Source organism: Salmo salar, chromosome 02, assembly GCF_965601325.2.
Source record: "Salmo salar chromosome 02, fSalSal1, whole genome shotgun sequence".
In the NCBI taxonomy this organism is placed as follows: domain Eukaryota; kingdom Metazoa; phylum Chordata; class Actinopteri; order Salmoniformes; family Salmonidae; genus Salmo; species Salmo salar.
Genome location: NC_138292.1, coordinates 16,839,840 through 16,857,634, shown reverse-complemented (window position 1 = coordinate 16,857,634; position 17,795 = coordinate 16,839,840). Strand labels below are relative to the sequence as shown.

General features: G+C 41.0%; 1 protein-coding gene across 1 annotated transcript; it reads left to right on the top strand.

Annotated features, from left to right (window-relative positions):
• Window positions 1–95: 95 nt before the first annotated feature.
• LOC106576048 (solute carrier family 25 member 40-like) lies at window positions 96–15,589 on the top strand. The gene is made up of 11 exons (XM_014152881.3): window positions 96–379; window positions 493–606; window positions 756–815; window positions 911–1,017; window positions 5,149–5,216; window positions 5,730–5,854; window positions 10,308–10,481; window positions 10,821–10,930; window positions 11,158–11,239; window positions 13,956–14,036; window positions 14,320–15,589. The coding sequence occupies exons 2-11, from the start codon at window positions 498–500 to the stop codon at window positions 14,439–14,441; spliced, it is 1,038 nt and encodes a 345-aa protein (XP_014008356.1). The 5' UTR covers window positions 96–379; window positions 493–497; the 3' UTR covers window positions 14,442–15,589.
• The last annotated feature ends 2,206 nt before the right edge of the window (window positions 15,590–17,795 follow it).

Below are 17,795 nucleotides of genomic sequence, written 5' to 3'. Positions count from 1 at the left end.
TTGAGAAATTGGAATTTGTCATATTTATAGGTATTTAGTTAGTTAGCTAGTGTAGCTGTAACCATGTGCTGGCTGTCCTTGTGCCAAGAATGTGCTCTGCTGAAAGTCAAAATATTTTTACAAATGTCATGTTGGGTAAACTAGCTTTTCTTCTTTCACTTTATCTTGTGAATGAAGCCTTGTATTGTGGAATTGCCCCATGAAGCACATGTACGCAGATACGAGTTATAAGAATACCGGGACATCACATTTAAAATGGGTTTGCTTTGAATTCCGTCGCTGACAAAGAGCAAGACTACTTGTCCACTGTGGAAGAGTAGCTAGATAAGTTAGCTAGCTTCTAGTTCCCGCAATATAGCTAGCAAGAAGCTTCTCTAAGGTAAACATAATGATTACAAATTGTCACTGGCCAGAATTCAACAAGAATTTATTGGTCAATTAAATGTTTATAACAACAACTGAATCAAATGTTGTTTTGAATATCTTTCGTAGGCAAGATGAGTGGTAATTCTGTAAAAAATCCTGTGCCCGTCGACACCAATGGCATTACTCCATTTCAACAGATGTTGGCTTCCTGCTCAGGGGCTCTCCTGACGTCATTGTTTGGTGAGCACGGGAACCCTCCCCTACATACACTGACTATATATATATATATATATATATATATATATATATATATATATATATATATATATATGATTGTGGAACTATTATATTTAAATATTTAAACTGGTTGTACAACTGTCTTTTTTCAGTCACACCTCTGGATGTTGTCAAGATCAGACTCCAGGCTCAGAAAAGTCCTTTTCCCAAAGGTAATAAGACAATAATCAATGTAACCTACCATTCCTCTGTCCTCTCTTTAAACCACAGTGCTCAACCCATTATGTATGTCTTCATTGTTCTCCAGGGAAATGCTTTGTGTATTGCAATGGCCTGATGGACCATACCTGTGTGTGTACGAACGGCAACTCCAAGGCCTGGTACAAGGCCCCCGGCCACTTCAACGGCACTCTGGTAAACATCTCTAGCCAATTCCCAACCCCCATCTAGATATGCAAGGATTGGGTTTGTGTGTGCAATGTGATGAAAATTCTGTCTAGCCTATCAGAGGGTAACATTGAGATATTGCTCATTGTGGCCAAGGGTCAGAGGCTATGGGTGGGATGGGACTAGGGCTGTTATGGTGACTGTATTACTGCCACACGGGCGGTCATGAGTCATGATGGCAGTCAAATTCCACATGACCGTTTAGCCACGGTAATTAGGCTTCTCCAAGCTCTGATGCTGCTGATGGTCATTAGTAGCCTACTAAACTTGCTAACTGCCTGGTACTCAGCACTCTATTGTCCCTCTAATCACTCTGACATCAATGCAAATGTAATAGAAAATCTAATCAAACACTTCATGAGAGTCAATGAGCTCATGTTGTGCAACCTTTTTTATAGGCTATGCAGTCGCATGAGAAAACAGAGTGATGGCCTCTTTTAAAAAGATAAGGATCCCATCAGATTTCTATTGACTAGGCCTACTATATTTATTTCTCAACTTTCCTAATATTAAGCACATTGCTTATCTTTACAACAGGAGTACAGCCTACCTGGCTGGCATGATAATGAACCATGGGAAAAGCATCCTCCATTTGCTATTTAAGTGCATGATGTCTTTTTCCCCCCCTAATTTTGAAACGGGTGCATGAAAATTGTCCATTCTAAATCAAAACAAATTTCACACATATATTATTTAGTTTATGTAAAGACAAGGTTAAATCAAGAATAGTCTGATGTGTGACAATATTAGCATATCACTTGTGAATGATATAATATCACTTGTGGATAATGCCCAGCGTAAGGCAACAAACAGCACATGCCTTTTTTTTGCGAATTTTTCTAATTATAGTCACACACCTCATGTAGCCTAGCCCATAGGCCTATATGTTTTGACAAGGTTTGTATCACAAATAAAGTGGCCAAATAACTTATTAAAATGAAGCACATTAATCTGCGTCACAATGGGTGTAGAGCCTAACTGGCATACATATGCAGTGCGTTAGTTTCAAGTTTGGGGAAGATCATTTTCACCATAAAAAGGCACCTTTATAATAAAATCATTACATGCATAATCACATTTGCGGTCACTTTTGAGAATGGTGTTTTCCCACTAATGGAACAGTCGCGCTTCTAGCCTACTGCCGTGTGCGCATTGCTGCGCATATAATGCGAATATAAATAGCCTAATCGTTTATTGAAATGTTAAGCTAAAAGTTTTGATCTGTTGCATCAGCCTCATCATTTAAAAACATTTTTTGGGATGCTAGTGGTTATGAGTGAGAGGTGCTTCAGAGCGCGCAGCCAGGAGAAGGTAATTATAATTATTATATTCAGCCCAAGGGCACCACGGCCACTGGCCGCAAAAGGCATGGATTTTTTTTAGGGGGCATTACGGCCACACAAAGGGGATGCCACCGGGAAATTTGAGGCATTATCAAGTGCTTGTCGAATTGTGATTGAGAGACTGATTAAGTGTGTACAGCCTGCACTGTATACACTTCAACAAACAAAGCAAAGCTTATGTCTTTCATGCAACTTTTTTCTAATCATCATTAGTTACTTCTTGCAGCCTTAGAATGTATTAAAAAGCAAAACCATATAGCCCAATGTTTGAATCACAACTAAAGATACATAAATAACTCTAAATTAAGCAAATAGGATTACCTGTTTCTTTGTTAACCGCTCAACACAGAATAGCCGCATGTGGACACTCTCAAATCGTTTGGAGAAAATATCCTTTCTATTTTATTATGCTATGTTCAATGGTATTCTTCATAATATAAAACAATGCTACGGAATTCTAAGCAAATCTTGTCTGCTAAATGAACTAGTGTAGCCCACAGCCATATGGCATAGCCAGATCAGGACCTAACATAAGGACAACTCAGAGTATGCTATTCTGTTAATCTGAAAGAGACTAAATTTTCTTCATATCATATTTCTTTAGACCTGTCGAAAATAAATCATGGATTTATTGTGATGGTGTAGGCTATATTACATGGATTTATTAGACTTTTTAAAATGTAGATGTTCCAAAGGTCTGCATCAGTAGCTTGTAGGCTATGTGTGGAAACCTGGAGATGTTAAATGTGTTTATGTTAATTAACTGTCAGTTACCATTAGACCGGCTGTTATTTGCTTGACAATCACCAGCTGACAAAATTTCATGACCGCCACAGCCCGTGGGACTTCGAACCAGCCTCAAGTGATGCACCCATTGAAAGCTAACCACAAGCATTATAAAGATGTACAGTGGCAATAAAAAGTATGTGAACCCTTAAGAATGATCTGGATTTCTGCATAAATTGGTCATAACAACAGACAAACACACTCTTCTTAAACTAATAACACACAAATTATTGTATGTTTCCTGTCTATATTGAATACATAATTTAAACATTCACAGTATAGGTTGGAAAAAGTATGTGAACCCCTAGGCTAATGACTTCTCCAAAAGCTAATTGGAGTCAGGAGTCAGCTAACCTGGAGTACAATCATTGAGACAAGTTTGGAGATGTTGGTTAGAGCTGCCCTGCCCAATAAAAAACACCCCAAAAATGTGAGTTTGCTATTCACAAGAAGCATTGCCTGATGTGAACCATGCCTCGAACAAAAGAGATCTCAGAAGACCCAAGAATAAGAGTTGTTGACTTGCATAAGCTGGAAAGGGTTACAAAAGTATCTATAAAAGCCTTGATGTTCATCAGTCCACGGTAAGACAAATTGTCTATAAATGTAGAAAGTTCAGCACTGTTGCTACTCTCTCTAGGAGTGGCCGTCCTGCAAAGATGACTGCAAGAGCACAACGCGGAATGCTCAATGAGGTTAAGAAGAATCCTAGAGTGCCAGCTAAAGACTTACAGACATCTCTGGAACATGCTAACATCTGTTGATGAGTCTACGATACATAAAACACTAAACAAGAATGGTGTTCATGGGAGGACACCAGGGAAGAAGCCACTGCTGTCCAAAAAAAAACATTGCTGCACATCTGAAGTTCGCAAAAGAGCATCTGGATGTTCCACAGCACTATTGGCTAAATATTCTGTGGACAGATGAAACTAAAGTTGAGTTGTTTGGAAGGAACACACAACACTATGTGTGGAGAAAAAAAGGCACAGCACGCCAACATCAAAACCTCAACTGTTAAGTATGGTTAAGGGAGCATCATGGTTTGGAGCTGCTTTGCTGCCTCAGGGCCTGGACAGCTTGCTATCATCGATGGAAAAGACATTATCAATACATTTTGCAGGAGAATGTAAGGCTATCTGTCCACCAATTGAAGCTCAACAGAAGTTGGGTGATGCAACAGGACAACGACCCAAAACACAGAAGTAAATCAACAACAGAATGGCTTCAACAGAAGAAAATACGCCTTCTGGAGTGGCCCAGTCAGAATCCTGACCTCAACCCGATTTAGATGCTGTGGCATGACCTCAAGAGAGCGGTTCACACCATACATCCAAAAATATTGCTGAACTGAAACAGTTTTGTAAGGAGGAATGGTCCAACATTTCTCCTGACCAGTGCAGGAGTGCAGGTCTGATCTGCAACTACAGAAAACGTTTGGTTGAGGTTATTGCTGCCAAAGGAGGGTCAACCAGTTATTAAATCCAAGGGTTCACATACTTTTCCCACCTGCACTGTGAATGTTAACACGGTGTGTTCAATAAAGACATTAAAATGTATAATTGTTTGTGTGTTATTCGTTTTAAGGAGACTGTGTTTGTCTATTGTTGTGACTTAGATGAAGATCACATTTTATGACCAATTTATGCAGAAGTCCAGGTAACTCCAAAGGGTTCACATACTTTTTATTGCCACTGAATAATGGTTTGGACACACCAATAGCATTTGCCTGCCGAGAGTACTTTGCTCCTCTGAACAGAGTGCCGGCTGTAATTTGCGAACCGAGTGTGAACCCGATTCTACATGTAGAATCGCACAAAAGTGTCGTCAGTCAGACATCAACAGCGTGCTGAATGAACGGTAGACGAACGGGAGATCCACATTCGGTACAACCCTTCAGCGTTTATAAACATGTACATCAGTATCATGTATTAGTTATTGCTCTGGTTCTTTGACCCTCTCTCTGCAGGATGCCTTTATTAAGATAGTCCGCAGGGAAGGTATCAAGTCGTTATGGAGCGGCCTCCCTCCAACCCTGTGAGTCTGAAGTCTGCCGTTACTCTGCCTCATTACTAATTCACACTGCTTACTTGCCTTCAGCACTGATTTATGGTCAGCTGTGTCTTGAGTGGCTGGCCCGCTGTGATTCAGCAAACTCATAGTCTATTGATAATTCAGTTGTTTATGATTGCTTCCCATTATTCTGCTCATTTGTATCGAGCAGTACGGATGGACACTGATTTTGTAGACTCAGGGTTTATCGATATTTGATTTGTTAATGTTTTATTTTAAATCTCTCAGTCCTGGATTTGTGTCTGAGCGGTGTGGTAATCGGCTGAGTCATGGGCTGTTGATTATTTTGGGAACATTTTATTTGTACCTCTTGCTTGTACCCATTTGTTTTGTGTCTGATATGGTAAAAGCTGATTCATTTTATTCATTGTTTATGGATATTTCATCTGTTGGTTTCTTGTTTGTAATGCCAGATTTGAATGAGTCAGGGTTCTTGAGGAAACATTAGATTTGCATCTCTGTTAATGCTTCTTGCAGTATCATGGCGGTCCCGGCGACGGTGATCTACTTCACGTGTTACGACCAACTGCGTGCTGCCCTGAGGGTCAGGATGGGGTCACACGCTGAGGAGGCGCCTCTACTAGCAGGCGCCCTCGCCAGAGGTGAGCTGACCTCTGACCTTACAGGTCACTGTGGTGATGTATACTTGAGAGCGATAAATAGTGATAGAGTGATTAACGTTTTTTTGTCTATCCACTAGAAAGACCTTAGTAACCCAACTGCTGCTTCCTATCCTAGACTATGGTGATATCATCTATCAAAACACAACCAAGACCTTACTTTGCAAATTAGATGTCATTTATAACTATCTTTGCAGATTCATTCTTGGATGCCATTATAAGACATCATTGAACAATGTCTGAATCACTAAACTAGCTGTCAATCCCAAACAGAAGACCACTGCATTGGTACTAGTTCCTTTTTAAATGTATCAACTTAAAGTTCCCTGTATATATTAAGGAATACCTAACTTCACAAAACTCGCACTACTTTCGACAACGGCAGCAATTCCAAAAGGGGGTTGGAGTAAGATCTTTCAGATACGGTACAAAGGCCTGAGTGACTGGAATCATTTAGCTACAGAAACTAGGACATTGTAATCACACAGCGCATTTACGAAACCCTTTTTCAACTGTTAAGAACAAACTGTTTGTGTTTTTAACTAATAGAAACATCACCATGTGAGGATATTTGTAAATATGTATGTATGTATACTCTATATTATAGGTACTTAGTTGTAGTTGTAGCAGTAGTTTTTATTAGTTATAAGCCTATTAGTAGTTGTACAACAACTTTTTATGCTGTTAATGTAATTATATTTTATTATCATTATAATTGTTTACTTGTTATTATTATTAGATAGTAGTTGCCATATTCTTCTTCTTACTAAGTACTTAAAAAAAATATATACATATATATATACATACATATACATACATATATATATATATATATATATATATATATATATATATATATATATATATATATATATATATATATATATATACACATACATACATACATACATACATACATACATACATATATATATATATATATATATATATATATATATATATATATATATATATATATATATATATATACATACATATGATGATGTATGTATATATACATATGTATGTATATATATATATACATACATATGATGATGTATGTATATATACATATGTATGTATATATATATATACATACATATGATGATGTATGTATATATACATATGTATGTGTATGTATATATATGTATATATATACACATATGTGTATGTATATATATGTATATATACATATGTATGTGTATGTATATATATATATATATGTGTATATATATGTATATATACATACACATACATATGTATGTGTATATATGTATATATATATATGTGTATATATATATATATATATATATATATATATATATATATATATATATATATATATATATATATATATATATATATATATATGTGTGTGTATGTGTGTATATATATATATATATGTGTGTATATATATATATATATATATATATATATATATATATATGTGTGTGTATGTGTGTATATATATATATATGTGTGTATATATATATATATATATATATATATATATATGTGTGTGTATGTGTGTATATATATATATATGTGTGTATATATATATATATATATATATATATATATATATATATGTGTATATATATATGTATATATATATATGTATATGTTGGGACACTCTTGAAAACGAGATGGTGCATCTCAAGAGATTTCATCCTGCAAAATTTCAAATGAATATGGAAACAACAGACACCTTATTTTCAATCAAATCAAATCCAATGTTATTAGTCACATGCGCCAAATACAACAGGTGTAGAACTTACAGTTAAATGCATACTTACAAGCCCCTAACCAACAATGCAGTTTAAAGAATAAGAATAAGAAATTTAAGTAACAAGTTATTAAAGAGTAAAATAACAATAGCGAGACTATATACAGGGGGTACCGGTACAGAGTCAATGTGCAGGGGCACCGGTTAATTGAGGTAATTGAGGTAATATCTACATGTAGTTAGAGTTAATAAAGTGACTATGCTTAAATAATAACAGAGAGTAGTGGCGGCATTGGCGGGGGGGGCAAATGCAAATAGTCTGGGTAGCCATTTGACTAGATGTTCAGGAGTCTTATGACTTGGGGGTAGAAGCTGTTTAGAAGCCTCTTAGACCTAGACTTGGTGCTCCGGTACGGCTTGCCGTGCAGAAGCAGAGAGAAAAGTCTATGTCTAGGGTGGCTGGAGTCTTTGACAATTTTTAGGGCCTTCCTCTGACACCGCCTGGTATAGAGGTCCTGGATGGCAGGAAGCTTAGTGATGTACTGGGCCGTACACACTACACTCTGTAGTGCCTTGCGGTCGGAGGCCGAGCAGTTGCCTTACAAGGCAGTGATGCAACCAGTCAGGATGTTCTCGATGGTGCAGCTGTAGAACCTTTTGAGGATCTGAGGACCCATGCCAAATATTTTCAGTCTCCTGAGGGGGAATAGGTTTTGTCGTGCCCTTTTCACGACTGTCTTGGTGTGCTTGGACCATGTTAGTTTGTTAGTGATGTGGACACCAAGGAACTTCAAGCTCTCAACCTGCTCCACTACAGCCCTGTCGATGAGAATGGGGGTGTGCTCGGTCCTCCTTTTCCTGAAGTCCACAATCATCTCCTTTGTCTGGATCACGGTGAGGTTGTTGTCCTGGCACCACACAGCCAGGTCTCTGACCTCCTCCCTATAGGCTGTCTCGTCGATGTCGGTGATCAGGCCTACCACTGTTGTGTCATCGGTAAACTTAATAATGGTGTTGGAATCATGCCTGGCCGTGCAGTCATGAGTGAACAGGGAGTACAGGAGGGGACTGAGCACGCACCCCTGAGTGTTGAGGATCAACGTGGCGGATGTGTTGTTACCTACCTTTACCACCTGGGGGCGGCCCGTCAGGAAGTCCAGGATCCAGTTGCAGAGGGAGGTGTTTAGTCCCAGGGTCCTTAGCTTATTGATGAGCTTTGAGGGCACTATGGTGTTGAACGCTGAGCTGTAGTCAATGAATAGCATTCTCACATAGGTGTTCCTTTTGTCCAGGTGGGAAAGGGCAGTGTGGAGTGCAATAGAGATTGCATCATCTGTGGATCTGTTAGGGCGGTATGCAAATTGGAATAGGTCTAGGGTTTCCGGCATGATGGTGTTGATGTGAGCCATGACCAGCCTTTCAAATCACTTCATGGCTACAGACATGAGTGCTACGGGTCGGTAGTCATTTAGGCAGGTTACCTTAGTGTTCTTGGGCACAGGGACTATGCTAGTCTGCTTAAAGCATGTTGGTATTACAGACTCGGACAGGGAGAGGTTGAAAATCTCAGTGAAGACACTTGCCAGTTGGTCAGCGCATGCTCACAGTACATGTTCTGGTAATCCGTCTGGCCTTGTGAATGTTGACCTGTTTAAAGGTCTTGCTCACATTGGCTGCGGAGTCGCCTGGAACAGCTGGTGCTCTCATGCATGTTTCAGTGTTATTTGCCTCGAAGCGAGCATGGAAGTAGTTTAGCTCGTCTGGTAGATTAGGTAAAACGGATTTAAGTTTCCCTGCATTAAAGTCCCCGGCCACTAGGAGCGCCGCCTCTGGATGAGCGTTTTCCTGTTTACTTATGGTGGAATACAGCTCATTGAGTGCGGTCTTAGTGCCAGCGTTGGTCTGTGGTGGTATGTAGACAGATGGTATGTACGAAAAATACAGATGAAAACTCTCTAGGTAGATAGTGTGGTCGACAGCTTATCATGAGATACTCTACCTCAGGCGAGCAAAGCCTCGAGACTTCCTTAGATATCGTGCACCAGCTGTTGTTTACAAATATGCATAGTCCGCCACCCCTTGTCTTACCAGACGCCACTGTTCTATCCTGCCGATGCAGCATAAAACCAGCCAGCTGTATGTTGATAATGTCGTTATTCAGCCACGACTCCGTGAAGCATAAGATATTACAGTTTTTAATGTCCTGTTGGTAGTTTAATCTTCCTCGTAGGTCGTCGATTTTATTTTCCAATGATTGCACGTTAGCAAGTAGAAAGGAAGGCCTACGAATTCTCAGAAGGCAGCCCGACCTTTGCCCTCTTTTTCTCCGGGGGATTTGGGCCTGTTCCCGGGAAAGCAGTATGTCCTTCACGTCGGGCTCGTTAAAGGAAATAAAAGTGCCTGCCAGTTGGTGGTGAGTAATCGCCCTTCTGATGTTCAGAAGTTATTTTCGGTCTTAAGAGACGGTAGCAGCAACATTATATACAAAATAAGTTAAAAAATATGTTATAAACAACACAAAAAATGAACAAAAAAACAGTTGGTTAGGAGCACGTAAAACATCAGCCATCTTCGCCAGCACCATGATATAATTATGGCCTCCAAAGAAATGTATGTGTTTAACTGCTCTGTTTAACTGCTCTTTCTGTGTGTAGTGCTTATAAGTGTTTTTTCGCTCTCTCTCTTTCTCTCTGTCTCTCTGTGAGTCAGTGGGCTCTGTGACAGTGATCAGTCCATTGGAGCTGATCCGTACTAAGATGCAGTCCCAGAGAAGTTCGTACAGGGAGCTGAGTGAGGTTATCCACTCTGCAGTACGCAACGAGGGCTGGCGGTCTCTCTGGAGGGGCTGGGGACCCACACTGCTTAGAGACGTGCCCTTCTCAGGTAGAAACAACACAATGTCTATCACAATATCTCTCTCAGGTAGAAATAACACAATGTCTATCACTATATCTCTCTCAGGTAGAAACGACACAATATCTATCACTATATCTCTCTCAGGTAGACACAACACAATGTCTATCACTATATAACTATCTCAGGTGTACAACACTCTCTATTTCTCACTCTCTCTTCTCTCTAGCGCCCTCTCTCCTTCTCTCTAGCTCCCTCCTCTCTCCTCTCCCTCCTTCTCTCTAGCCCCCTGTTCTCTCCCCCTCTTCTTCTCTCTGTCTCTTAGTGTTTGATAACAGGAGTTCCATGTTGTGTCTGTTTCCTCCTCAGCCATGTACTGGTATAACTATGAGAAGGGGAAGGCGTGGCTGTGTAAGCACAACAACATCAGAGAGCCAACGTTTGCCATCACCTTCATATCCGGAGCGGTGTCTGGCTCAGTGAGTATTCTAGCTGTCCTCTCAGCTCAACTCAAACTGTTCTGTCTAGTAGAGCACCTAGATATATTGAACATTGAATATCTGATATAGTTTGTTGTACCTTTGTAATGTTATTCTAGCTCTAACTCATCTTCTGTGCTGACATGGTGTTATTCCATCTAATACTGCTAGAGGGCAGCATTGTCAAATATAAGTGATTTCTAACCCTTGTTTATGTCTTCCTCCAGATCGCTTCCATAGTAACTCTTCCCTTCGACGTCGTGAAGACCAGGAGGCAGGTGGAGATAGGGGAACTCCAGGCTATGAATTGTGGGTATAGAACTCCAGGCTGATCACCTGATTCATGGAATCATCCTTATGATCATCCTGCACCCGTAATGGGTCAGCGGTCAAACGACCTCCACTCATCACTGTCAAACGCTCCCTGAAACATTTCAACGAGCAAGCCTTTCTAATCGACCTGGCCCTGGTATCCTGGAAGGATATTGACCTCATCCTGTCAGTAGAGGATGCCTGGTTGTTTTTTTTAAATGCCTTCCTCACCATCTTAAATAAGCATGCCCCTTTCAAGAAATTTAGAACCAGGAACAGATATAGCCCTTGGTTCTCCCCAGACCTGACTACCCTTAACCAACGCAAAAATATCCTGTGGCGTTCTGCATTAGCATCGACCTGCCCCCGCGATATGCAACTTTTCAGGGAAGTTAGAAACCAATACACACAGGCAGTTAGAAACGCCAAGGCTAGCTTTTTCAAACAGAAATTTGCTTCCTGCAACTCAAACTCTAAAAAGTTCTGGGACATTGTAAAGTCCATGGAGAATAAGAACACCTCCTCCCAACTGCCCACTGCACTGAGGATAGGAAACTCTGTCACCACCGATAAGCCCACTATAATTGAGAATTTCAATAAGCATTTTTCTACGGCTGGCCATGCTTTCCACCTAACTACCCCTACTGCATTCAACAGCACTGCACCCCCCACAGCTCCTCGCCCAAGCCTCCCCCATTTCTCCTTCTCCCAAATCCATTCAGCTGATGTTCTGAAAGAGCTGCAAAATCTGGACCCCTACAAATCAGCTGGGCTTGACAATCTGGACCCTTTCTTTCTAAAATTATCTGCCGAAATTATTGCAACCCCTATTACTAGCCTGTTCAACCTCTCTTTCGTGTCGTCTGAGTTTCCCATAGATTGGAAAGCAGCTGCTGTCATCCCCCTCTTCAAAGGAGGTGAAACTCTTGACCCAAATTGCTACAGACCTATATCCATCCTACCCTGCCTTTTTAAGGTTTTCGAAAGCCAAGTCAACAAACAGATTACCGACCATTTCGAATCCCACCGCACCCTCTCCGCTATGCAATCTGGTTTCAGAGCTGGTCATGGGTGCACCTCAGCCACGCTCAAGGTCCTAAACAACATCGTAACCGCCATCGATAAGAAACAATACTGTGCTGCCGTATTCATTGACCTGGCCAAAGCTTTTGACTCTGTTAATCACCACATCCTCATCGGCAGACTCAGTAGCCTTGGTTTCTCAAACGATTGCCTCGCCTGGTTCACCAACTACTTCTCTGATAGAGTTCAGTGTGTCAAATCGGAGGGCCTGCTGTCCGGACCTCTGGCAGTCTCTATGGGGTACCACAGGGTTCAATTCTTGGGCCAACTCTTTTCTCTGTATACATCAATGATGTCGCTCTTGCTGCTGGTGAATCTCTGATCCACCTCTACGCAGACGACACCATTCTGTATACTTCTGGCCCTTCTTTGGACACTGTGTTAACAACCCTCCAGACGAGCTTCAATGCCATACAACTCTCCTTCCGTGGTCTCCAACTGCTCCTAAATACAAGTAAAACTAAATGCATGCTCTTCAACCGATCGCTGCCTGCACCTGCCCGCCTGTCCAGCATCACTTCTCTGGACGGTTCTGACTTAGAATTTGTGGACAACTACAAATACCTAGGTGTCTGGTTAGACTGTAAACTCTCCTTCCAGACTCACATCAATCATCTCCAATCCAAAGTTAAATCTAGAATTGGCTTCCTATTTCGCAACAAAGCATCCTTCACTCATGCTGCCAAACATACCGTCGTAAAACTGACCATCCTACCAATCCTCGACTTCGGCGATGTCATTTACAAAATAGCCTCCAATACCCTACTCAACAAGCTGGATGCAGTCTATCACAGTGCCATCCGTTTTGTCACCAAAGCCCCATATACCACCCACCATTGCGACCTGTACGCTCTCGTTGGCTGGCCTTCGCTTCATAATCGTCGCCAAACACATTGGCTCCAGGTCATCTACAAGACCCTGCTAGGTAAAGTCCCCCCTTATCTCCGCTCACTGGTCACCATAGCAGCACCCACCTGTAGCACGCGCTCCAGCAGGTATATCTCTCTGGTCACCCCTAAAGCCAACTCCTCCTTTGGTCGTCTCTCCTTCCAGTTCTCTGCTGCCAATGACTGGAACGAACTACAAAAATCTCTGAAACTGGAAACACTTATCTCCCTCACTAGCTTTAAGCACCAGCTATCAGAGCAGCTCCCAGATCTCTGCACCTGTACATAGCCCATCTATAATTTAGCCCAAACTACTACCTCTTCCCCTACTGTATTTATTTATTTTATTTATTATTTTGCTCCTTTGCACCATATTATTTATATTTTAACTTTGAACTTTCTTCAAATTACAAATCTACCATTCCAGTGATTTACTTGCTATACTTTATTTACTTTATTTACTTTGCCACCTTGGCCTCACATTGTATATAGTCTTATTTTTTTTCTACTGTATCACTGATTGTATGTTGTTTTACTCCATGTGTAACTCTGTGTTTTTGTATGTTGTCGAACTGCTTTGCTTTATCTTGGCCAGGTCGCAATTGTAAATGAGAACTTGTTCTCAACTTGCCTACCTGGTTAAATAAAGGTGAAATAAATAAATAAATAAATAAAAATGATCTTTAGTGATGTGTAGTGATCCTGTACTACTAACCCAGCTATGTTGTCATGTGTCTCTGCAGTGTCGTCCAAGGCCTCCTCCTCCACTCTCAGTGTGATGACCAAGATTGTGGCTGAGAATGGCATCGGTGGACTGTTTGTAGGTAGGTCAGGCTACAGGGATAGTTCACCCAAAACACACAGTTACCTCAGGTTAGTCTCCTAACTGGTGACCTACTTTCTCTCCTTATCCCTCTCCTCCACCCCTCTCTCTCCCTCTCCTCCACCCCTCTCTCTCCCTCTCCTCCACCCCTCTTTCTCCCTGTCACTCCCTCTCCTCCACCCCTCTCTCTACCCCTTTCACTCCCTCTCCTCCACCCCTCTCTCCCCCTTTCACTCTCTCTCCTCCACCCCCCTCTCTCCCCCTCTCCTACTTTTCTCTCCTAGGTTTCCTTCCCAGGGTGATCAAGGTGGCCCCAGCCTGTGCCATTATGATCAGCAGTTATGAGTTTGGGAAAGCCTTCTTCCGCAAGCACAACCAGGAGAGGCTGCTGAGCAGCAACACCTGACCTGACTAGGGCCTCTCACACACACAAACCACAGATAATACCAAGAACACAATCAGCCATCGCCAACAGTAGGTATTGGCTACCTCTACCTTTCCCTGGGTCCTTAGAGATTTTCAGGCGTAACTTTGCATGCCTGTGTCCTCCCAGCTGCTTAGACACCCCAACACCCCTCACTGTTATAAAGTGTTCAAGTGTGATATGTTATGTGACTAGCTGGAAGTAGCTAATGTTGGCGTTTGACCTAAGAACGCCAGGAAATACTGGCAGACATGAAAACAATATTGAAGACAAATATTTGTAGATCATCAATATTATTCATATTTTATCTTATTTCTCAATCAAGGTATACTGCACTTAATCAACATACTAATTGTGACAAGAGAAAATAGTAAACGTGCACAGATTGTATTTGAAATATAAGTTTTTTTTTGCCAAATCATGAAGGTATTATCATAACTACTTAAAAATAATTAGCATCATCTTTTTCCTGTGCACCCATGGTGAAATATCATGTTATGAAGTGCATTTAATTCCACTGCCCTGTAGGTGGTATCAGAGAGTTGTCTGTAACCAGAAACTGGGGGGGGGGGGGGGGGGGGGTGTTGTGTGCACTGTGCCATCCGGGGTCTGACAGTAATAATAATAATTTGATGGATGCTTATATTTGTCCTTTCACACATGTACACTTGTGTATTATACCCATGTCTGAAATGGGGAAATGTGTTTTTTGCATATCCCGACTCCTGAGACACCCTCGGAGAGTGGAGTCAGGGACAGTAGAGGCGGGATAACTTCTGGTTAGTAGTCTCTGCCCCGCAGAACCCCCTCTCAATTCATGACCCTAAACTCTATCACCTCATTCTCAACCCTATTGGAAGAGAAGGTCCAAGGTCCTTCAGGATACATGTTCTGTTCAGTGCCAGACTGCCAGTTTAAACCTGAAATTCAACTCTTAACTTGCACCTCTTCCAGAATCCCATATTCAATCCCCAGACATGGACTGTGACAACCTGTACATGTTCTCAAAACATGTAGCAATGATATATATTTCTATTGTTTAATATATTCTACAATGATCACCTGCAGTGACACGTTTTCCAACTTTGTCCAGAAATACAGAGAATAAAAGTCACATTTTGACATTTGAATTGTTGAATCAATTGTTTTTATTAGATCAGCAAAGATTTGTGATTTGGTTCAATCCAGTAGTTTGTTGTTAACATATGATAACAGTTCATAATTGAATCCTGCCGAACAAATCTAAATCACGGAGGTAGTGGAGCCTTCCGTTGCGTGAGCGTACCACAACAGCTGATCAAGTTAAAAGGAAGAAGGGCTAACATGGGGAGGTATAATGTGCTGTTCCACTGTTACAGAGGCTTTCCCTGGTAAGATCCTAGCAGCGTAGAGATTACTGCCAATATTGATGTATGGAAACAATCTCTCTGTAAAAGTGTGTGTGTATGTGTTATTATCAAGGTCGTAAAAGGACAGTGTATCTCTGTCCCAGTCCAGCTGCACTCTGATCCGATGGGGTTTATTTTCCAGTGTCAGGACAGTCTGTGGCCCTTTTGGACAACGTGCCCAGTATTTATCTTATTTTTTATTTTTTTTTCTTCTCACCAGGTAGGCAAGTTGAAAACAAGTTCTCATTTACAATTGCGACCTGGCCAAGATAAACATACAACAACACAGAGTTACACATGGAGTAAAACAAACAGCGTCAATAATACAGTAGAAAAATAAGTCTATATACAATGTGAGCAAATCAGGTGAGATAAGGGAGGTAAAGTCAAAGGCCATGGTGGCAAAGTAAATACAATATAGCAAGTAAAACACTGGAATGGTAGATTAGTAGTGGAAGAAAGTGCAAAGTAGAAATAGAAATAATGGGGTGCAAAGGAGCAAAATAAATACAGTAGTAGTAATATTATAATAGCCTACACGCCAGAGTCCAGTCTGTACCACTCCCTTCCTCTGGACAGACTTATAGACCACCTACAAACCATACTGTATTGTCCCCGACGTCTGTGTCCCAACTGTGTGTCTCAGAGTCAGAGCCCTCAGAGGACAGGACCATTCGATAGTTATCAAACCTCTCTGGGTTGTCAGGAAGCAGCCGTATCTCATCACTGGTCAGATCGTCAGACAGGATGAGACATGGATGGGCAGTGTTGGGGTCCAGAATCACAGGCGCTGAAAAGAGAAAAATAGATGTTTAAAACCAGAGAACCACTGTTTGTTTAATTTACTGGGACATTATTGCCAGATGACCAGTGATATTTTTTTTTATCTGAAATTGTCTGAATGCAATTTAAAAATATTTGTGAAGATATGAACATTGTTCAATGAAGTGAGTCTGATTTGATTCTTACCAGACTTCAGCATCATCTCAAACTCTGACCTGCAGGTTGCCCAGGTGCTTTGCCACATTGATCAGAGCTCCAGAAACAAGCTCTGGATCTGGGCTTGTGCACTGGGCTCTAGAAGAATATCCAAGAGTTAGTGATACGGTGGGGTTGGGTTCAGAACCACAGGGAAGAGAGAGAGAGAAGAGGCCGATCACTTAGGGTTAGTGTCCAGATCCTTCACCTGAAGTGTGGTGGACAAATAGGATGTAGCCTTACCTTTTTAACGTGTCCTTGTAGTTCTGCAGGAGAACAAAAGAGCAAATTAATCAATACATGTAATCACTGAAATCAGTCATCAGTTAATCAATAAATCTATCCCAAATAACCTCTAGACAACAGAGATATTGGTCCTTACCTGCAGGAATGAGATGTCATCAGATACCAGGTCCTTCTTTATGGCTCTCGTTGTGTCTAAAATGGCTGCTCTCTCTCTGTTCATATCGTCAATCTTCTTCATCCTCCGACTCTTCTCCTCTTCCTCCCTCAGGACAGCCATCCTGGCTGCCTCTTCATATCGTAGAAACTGGTGAAGTTTCTCAAAGTCCTCCTGAATCTGATTTTCTGTCTGCTGGGCCTGGAGACAGTGTATCATCATCAGGCATTACACTATATTTCATATCAATCTGAAAAGTTTTTCAAAACATATTATACTGTTAAAGAGGCTGTATGGAACGTTAGTTGCTTGTTGGCTTGAGTGTTGCCTCTATGGTTCATATACACATGATATAACAATCAACTTCTAGACTCATGAAACCACACAATCCTTAGTTTAAGGCTTTTGCTCATAGTTGTGGGAAGGTGTACCCCTTTTTTTGTCAAATTACATTTCGGGGTAATATTCATGTCCATTTAGGGGACCCCGTTTGGTTCAAGCCAAATGCTAAAAAAAAATAATAATTCTGATCCACTTTCATATACATATTGCCTTATAACATTACAAAGC